This window comes from Ruditapes philippinarum, unplaced genomic scaffold (genome assembly GCF_026571515.1).
Source record: "Ruditapes philippinarum isolate M1 unplaced genomic scaffold, ASM2657151v2 ctg15922_1_1_1_1, whole genome shotgun sequence".
Taxonomy (NCBI): domain Eukaryota; kingdom Metazoa; phylum Mollusca; class Bivalvia; order Venerida; family Veneridae; genus Ruditapes; species Ruditapes philippinarum.
The window spans coordinates 3684-12088 of NW_026851600.1; the positions used below are offsets into that span (position 1 = coordinate 3684).

Sequence of the window (8405 nt, forward strand, 5' to 3'; positions counted from 1 at the left end):
GTCTGTACATGAAGGATAATGAATATGTGCAACATCCCTCACGCCCCCCCTAGCACCGGCTTGAGCGGTACTCAATTCTCAACACTTAATAGTGCTGGCATCAATGATCCCGAAGGACCAGAAAAATATAACAATACTGAAGTGAAGTACGGGGCAACTTTTTACGGCTGCCACACAGCACTTGACACCTGCTGTTGTGAAGTATAAAAATCTGGAAATAAAGTGATCCCTCGGAAGCATTAATCACAACAAAATTACAAGAGAATTGCAGACTCAGTTTAGTCGAGATATTAAATTTACCCCAATTGATGCTACAATATACAAGCTGTTAATGTACGAAAGATTTACTGTAATCGACAAAATTGTTCACACTAAATAGTAAGGATTGTATTTTTTGTGATTGTTTCAAGACTATCATAAAGTTTAATAATGTTAGATTTAAGATGACTTTGAAACATTACCACACATAAAGTGAGAGTGCAGTTTATCGAAATACATAAATATATGCACAACACATAATGTGTTTTTGGTGGATGTGATTTTTAAATTTTGGAATATAAAAGCAACATTCGTCAATTATCTCATCATTTTCTTCAATATAAATCGGTGGAAACGTTTACTCAAGTTGTGCCTCTAAAGTATTTTGAATACCAGATTGCCAATTGTAAATAATCATGGAATATAATCCAGCGTTATCGTCGTCAATCATGTCAATTAGAATTTATTTCACGTTTAAGAATTCTGCTTTTTTATTTATTTTTCTGTCTGAAAAAATGTGTCTTTCAGATGAGATTTGAAGCTTGTTATGTTTTTAATATTTAAAAATTTGGTTTGTGCAGTACTTTTCAAAATTAAATCAAAAGAGCGTCTTGGCTGTGTAATGGCTAGTATTGCTAGTACATTCTTAATACATGCTATGCCTCATTTCAAATAATAACTTTGCTGTTTTTAGTTTACATTTTAATAGTTACATGATTTTACATAGTTGTATACAAAAATGAAGCATTCACAATTGCGCATCTTAAATTTCACAAACAAAGATGTTTAACATTTTCATATTTTCCACCGGATCCATTATTAATATCAATGTTTTAATCATCAGTTTTTCTATGACACATCAAGCATGTCATACGATTGACTTTCAACAGCACCTGGCTCGAGAATGCAATAGCCATTATTGTCTAAATGGATATTTTCTATGGCTTCTTCATTGACATAACTATTACGTTGATCAATTTGTTCATTAGCAGACCCTTGAAATTCACAATGAACGTTGCTTTCAGCAGGAAATTGGTCAGGTGTTCTTTTAGAAAACATATCTAAGGCAGACAATCTGATACACATGCTTGGAAGTTGACCCCTGAAAAAGTAATTTCGATTGCTATCACAAGTGTTGAATGTCTTAATGGAATTATTTATTGCTAAAATGTATTATAAATGTAGTCATAAAGGAACGCGCTACTTTTAAATTACTCTAAATAACAAACAAAAAAACAAAAAAAAAAACACCCTAATTACTAGTCTATATATAAATGGAAGGTGAAAATGACTTATAATTAGTTTTAAATTCAACTAAATCAGAAAACAAAAAGTACTTTACCGTCTTTGTAACACTAAAAATACAATAACAACAACAACAGCAACTAAGATTACAGCTACAACTGATATGATGACGATAATGATAGTGACGTCAGAACCTACGTTGGAAAATAAAACAAACATTAAAAAAATTATATCAGTTTGTCATTTACCCAATTAAAAAAACTGATATAGAATGATTGTATGAAATTCTAACATTGAAAGCATTTGTATGAAAATGAATGTTTATGTTATATTTCTGGAAAAAAATATATCGAGGAAGAGGTTATTGGGTCATTTGAAACAGATGACATTTTAGCACAAATTGTTTACATAGACCTATAAGAAGAATTATAATTCCTGGAGATTAATTTTTTCATAAAAAATCTTTACTAATTATAATGTGAGTATTATCGACGGGAGGTGTGAAATGATTTGATGTAACAGAAGCAAATGTTGTTTGTGTTGCATTTCTTGAGGTAAAAGTTGTGAGAACATTTGGTTCCGTCAATTTACCTGCAATAAATAAAAACTTTATTTTATAATATGATTAAAATGCATTTGAAGACTTAAACTATCTAAAAGACAGTATTTTACGATCGCATATGACTATTTAGTTTGTAATGGTGTTTTTGTTTGAGATAGTTTTGGTTTGATTTTCTGTTACATCAATTGTTTTTACAGTGACTTTCCTTTTTTACTGGTTAGGGAATACTTCTGGTCCCCGTTTTATCTATTTCAGGTAAAACTAGAACCTTGATAGAACTTCCGTTCGGAAGCTTATTTGATACATTCCTCACATAAAAAAATCTTAAGTCCCTTGAAAGATTCTAACCAGGAGCTCATATGGGCAAATGATTTAAGATCGGCCGGACAGCATCCAATGACCAGTGTATGACGAAGATGAATAGTTTATTAAATGACATATTAAATTATGTTTTGATATATAGTACTCCAGTGTTTATATAAGTGCCATTAAGTTATTATAGCTTGTTTAGAATAGCTGTCATTTTTAGAAATCGTAAGTACCGTATAATATAAAATATCACAATGTCATATAACTTTAAATAAAAGTAAAGTTTGCACATTTGACAGTGAACAGTTTCCGACGATGAAAATCTTATTCACTCAAAATGTTGCAAAGAATTTCTTTGAACACATTAAGTAAATAAACTGGAACTCTCTGTACATATTGATAATCAACAAGAAAGAGCAATGTTAACGATACACAGACCCCGAAACTTCCAGTCAATAAGTAGAAAATTACAATTAAAAAAAACTTCATTTCCGGCAGTGTAATTGATATGGTTCAATGCCTTTACACTTCACCTAAAACGATTGTTAGAATTATTGAATGTAAACCAAAACAAAATATAAAATTGATAAAAAACACTGATGTTTAGCTTTGGCATTCATGTAAATAAATAAAACTTACGAGTTTGAAGAAGGTACCATTTACTGTTGGCACTGTTATTTGTAAAATACATATTTGTAATATTTCCACTTTTCTTAATGAATCCGTACTTTTCACTTCCATCTATACTTATTACATTTGAAGTTTCTGGAAAACAAGATATTGACATTATATTTTGTCATAAAACATGTTTTATTATTTCCTTTTATATATGTTCACACAAATATACATTGTTAACTTAGTTACATGTAGTGACGTTTTGCATTTGTATTTTGCACCAAAATGTGGGTGTTTTATATCTATTTTCGTTTGTTTGTGTCAGTCCCCTTGTTTAACATCGATTGCTTAGTTATGATTATATTCCTTCACACTTGATATGTCGTAGCCTCTTTCATCCGGTCCAATAATATCTTTAAACTATAAAACTAATTAAAGACGTATTTGTATCCAAACAAAATTACATGTTACTTTAATAATATTCTGTTTTCTTTTTCGGATCAAAATTTATCACTGATGTATTATACTATTTGTTTAATGCCATCTTTGGCCAGTTGAGCAAACTCTATTTCAGTTAATCAATGAATAACCTGACGATTGAGAGTTTTATTGTTATACAAATGTATTTGTATCGTCAAAAAGATTATTACCTCACCATGATATTTATATATAACATCACTGCGTATAACATTTGTCCATGAAAGACCAACATTCTCATCTACCGTTGAACTCAACTTGTCGTTATAGGTGATTGGAAGGCAGTTATGTTCAAAACAAGTTTTAACATAATGCCTCCATGCACTGAGAGGCAAATTCTGAAATTCAGCATGTTGATTCGAATCTGAAAAACAATTTAAGCAAAACGTACTTAAAATCATACAGTTTGAATGAAAACAATTCAAAATGTATTGATCTTTTTCTGGGACGTGTTCTAATTGAATAAAAAAAAAACAAGCAATAACAAAACAAACAAAAACAACAATATAAACCAAAGAAACAAAAAAGAAACCAATTAAAAAAAAGAAAGAAACATACCAAGATGAAAATTCAAAAGATCTTAAAACCAGTTTAAGATAAAGTTAGAATACACAAAGAGACAGTGTAGAAAATATTGCTTACTTTTTGTACATAAAAACTGATAGGAATTGATGCAAGCACTCCACTGGTATTCTATCGTCGATTTTCTCTCAAATGAAAGACATTTGCCACCAATTTGTCCGTTATGGTTTGTAACATTTATATCTAAAACAGAAATGTTGATAAATGTCTCTTTTCAATTATAAGTTGAAATTATATCGAATTGCATGTAAATATTAAGAAAAACTCACAATTAAAGCATTAACTATAAGAATTGTATAATTCAGTGATTTTTTTTTTAATTTTATATATATATTTTTTTGTTTTCATTAATACATTTTATGAAGCTTGTTTATCTGTAACTTAGTCGTCAGGTATGTTAATAAACTTATTTGCGTAGGTGATTTGCTATTCAAAGAATGTAACAGTCGATAGCATGTGTAAAAAGCAAAATAAAAATTTAAAAAAATCGCAATGAAACCATATTTTAACTGATGTTTCGCAACCTGTCGCTATATAGTAAAATATTGTGACGGGGCTGATATTCAGGTACCATACACCGGATTAAATAGTATTTTGAGTCAAACAAAATTGAAGAAATTTACCAAGGATAGAAAATGAAATCGATTTCTCAGCTCGCGTGACACTTATTTGATCTGAGTCCCTAAAAACATGTCAGATATGAAAAACATACAAATATCCACACAAAAAAATGAATACAGTTTTGTAATCGAATCACCATTGCTGAAAAACAAATTGTTTCCCGAATAAAAAAATCAAGTTTTGTTTTAAGTGACATCCGAAAAAAAAATTGACAGCCTTCCAAAGTACCCAAATACATTTTATAAACGGATAGACACAGTGTTAACCTCCACAGAGAAGATAAATTCACACGCCCGCCCAAATTTTCTTTCCCCAGTTATTTTCTCCGGTTAGTTTTGACTCAAAACTTCATCCGGTGTACGTCACATACCGTGTTTTTAATGACATTGATACTACGTCATTAACGGCGTAGAAATGTAGAAACGTGGTAATAAAATTTATGTACAGATGTAAAGATGAAAGAAAGCAATTTACAAAGTAGTCACTTATGCATTGAAATCTATCAATGTCTTATTCTTATTCTTAGTTTCCTTATTTCTAATTTTCTTTTCTTTCTTAAATGATATTTTTTGGAGTGTTAACAAACAAAGAATCAATGAATAACTGGACCTATTACAACTTGCCAACGTATTGCAATTACGTATTAACTTCTACTGAATTATAAAAGAAATTCACCGGTTTAGGTACTTAGTTGACAAGATATTAAATTTTGCTTTGATTTATGCAAACCTTAATATGAAATTTGAAAGTACCTGTTTTTATCCTTACGTATATTGACATATAGTCATCAGCTTTATGTACTCCACCTTTTACAAAAATACCATCTGGCGAAATATCACATGCTGGCCGATTTATGTTTTTACTAGGCCTTTCTTGCATACAAAAGCACTTCAATTATGAAAAAGATCGAAACAACGTTCAGATAAGGCATTCTCAGTTATTACATTCAGCATATTAAACAAGTTATATATTCAAGTTACATATGTTTTGATTAAGTAAGCTTTAATGATTAGAAATAAACTGTTTTATGATCAACTATTGCAATAATCAAGATCACTTAAGGTATTTAATGGTTGCTATACTGTTAACCTATACATTGATTTCTGTATTTTGTGATTACCTTGCCTCCGTTTAAACCAATATAATTCTGATTGTATTTTTTGCACACTGAAAAGCAAATGCCTGGGTTGTTGTTCGCCCGAGAAAACAAAGCTTTTGGATTCTCATTCTTGATCAACAAACATCCTGAAATACCAGTATATAACAGGTAATGCAGGAATTTCAATTCAATTGTTAGGTTTGGATTGCCGTAGTTATTTCATAAAAAATTCAGAGCAACTTCACTAGATAAAAAATATAATTGCAAGCTCTACCAAAATATGTCGTAGAGATGTTCGTGACCGAGTAGTTAAGGTTGTTGACTTCAAACCAGATGTCCCTTGTGGGATCAAATTCCGACAGGGACATTGGATTCTTTCATATGAGTAAGCCATTCAGCTAGTTAACGGCCGAACTAGTGGTGTTCTACTCTGGTGCCTGTTCTTGCCCCTGATGGACACATAAGGTCTACTTACACCAGTAGATATATGACCTAAAATTAGTTTACATTTTGCAATAAATCCTTTCAAATTATAATTTATTTCGAATTTGTACAATTTCTTACCAATGTACGCAAACGCTGTTTCCTTCGAATAATAACCAACCCAGGCTTCTTCATTTTTCAAGTTATTTAAATTGTCTACAGTAACCAATGAGCTCATAATATTTATGTTAGGAGTTGCAAAGTTGCCTCTACTCTTTGCACCATGCCATGTAAACTTTTGGTTCGAGAGGACATAATTACCCGAGACTGTAAAATATAAATAATTCAGGTTTATCATTAAACACTATAAAACATAATAGTTAAACTATTTTTATAATAGTCTTCTGGAAAAACATTTAAAATACATTTCAATTTGAGTTTTATGATTCCCTCAAGGCCATATCCTTAAATATGAAGATTCAAATTAAGGACCTGATTTCAATTCATTTATGATTTTTTGTCTAGATGGAAAGATGCAATGTAAGATTCCTAGCCTCGTAAGAAGGTTTAGAAATGTGTATTAGTATAGCATGGAATAGAGAAACAATAAGTTGCTTGAAATTTCGAATTGTAAACAAGTATATTACAATACGTATAATTCTTATTGATAAAATTATGCACACATTATCCTTTTAAACACTAAATATCGAGTACCGAAACTTCAAACTTACGTTACAAGATAATAGTCGGCACTGACAACGTTAATCGTTTAACAAATATTTTGCAACATAGAAAAATTATAACCTAATTTATTTCTTACAATTAAATCAAATAACTGCATCTAGGCTAAGAAACTGATTTCATTTTACAGCTTAACACGCTGGAGTGTTTTTTTTTTCTTCTTCTTTTTTTAATTTTAAATTAAAAACCCAAACAACAACAACAATACACACAGAAACCAGAAACAAACAAAAGCCCGATATTATCACAAAATTAAAGATTTTTAATCAATGCGATGTTTTTATTGTACATCAAATGAAATCTTATCTAATTAAATATCCTTATCGAATAAAAACAAAACTGTAAAATTATGTTTCCTCAAAAACCAAAGGTTGATTGTAAAAAAACATGTATTTTGTTATTAAGCACACGAGAAATGCGCCATGAAAAAGTATTGATATATGAAGTACATTTTAACCATTTATCAAGAATTTCGTGCATGTGTCTTTCGATCAAAAGGATATACAGTAACATATTAAATTATCACCAGAAATATCCAACATAAACCGACGTTGAAAGACATTTGAACCTCTTTAGACCTAGGTCCTTTCCGTTTTAATTCAAAATAAACAACATTTAAAGTGATTTATAGTTTAGGTACAGTGAGTCAAGGGGATTTACGTATAACATACAATTTTTTTTATCTACATGCAGCTTTAAAAAATAGTTATATTACTAGGTATTTAAAAACTGTTGAGTAACACTAAAATGACCAAGCTATTCGCGATGAATATCCACTATCACTACTTTCGTCATAAGTTATCACAAATTTAATAATTGTTTGACTGAAATCAAATGCAAATGCATATTACATAATCTTATTTAAGGTTGAAGTCATTTATTAAAAATATATATGAAAAATAGCGGAAGTAGAATAAAAAAGTTGCAATTTTCGACTTAACGTCTTTAAAAAGATATCTTGATTGCTCGGAATATCAAGTAGATGTGGATATCATATGGAATCTTATCCAATAAAAAATTATCCTTTACGAATGTTAAAAAAACGGTAAAATTATGTTGTTTCAAAACTCAAATGATCGATTTTCGATAAAAATGTAATAAAGCATGTTTTTTTGTTATTTAACACGAGAAATGCGTCTTGAACAAAATATTGATATTTGAAGTATATTTTAACCATGTATCAATTATTGTGTGCATGTGCCTTCGGTCAAAAGGACATACAACAACATATTTATTTAATACAAGAATTATTGTTTTGCTTTTTCAAATATCAAAAGTGCAGGCGGCAGAGAAATATCTATATATACTATACAACGATTTAATATGCTAACGAAACCAGATGTTTTTGATATTTTTTGTCTCACATTATGACAAAATAAATAATGCTCTGTGCACACATTATTCCAAACCTTTGTCATAATCAGACCAAAAAAGTGGGACGCTCTATCACGAAACAAGTTATTCGGAGCTTGA

At 29.9% G+C, this 8405-nt stretch overlaps 1 protein-coding gene across 2 annotated transcripts; it reads right to left on the reverse strand.

The window, feature by feature from the left end:
• Positions 1-963: 963 nt before the first annotated feature.
• Positions 964-7008, reverse strand: LOC132757228 (uncharacterized). 2 transcript variants are annotated; one of them, XM_060748476.1, is made up of 8 exons: positions 6333-7008; positions 5790-5914; positions 5422-5557; positions 4109-4231; positions 3645-3830; positions 3014-3139; positions 1601-2094; positions 964-1360 (listed from the first exon to the last, which is right to left on the reverse strand). In XM_060748476.1, exons 1-7 carry the CDS (start codon positions 6547-6549, stop codon positions 1955-1957), a joined length of 1053 nt encoding a protein of 350 aa, XP_060604459.1. In that variant the 5' UTR covers positions 6550-7008; the 3' UTR covers positions 964-1360; positions 1601-1954. The 2 variants fall into 2 exon arrangements, with proteins under 2 accessions (XP_060604459.1, XP_060604535.1); XM_060748552.1 differs by lacking the exons at positions 964-1360; positions 1601-2094 and having other exon boundaries at positions 3013-3139; positions 3640-3830.
• Positions 7009-8405: the final 1397 nt, after the last annotated feature.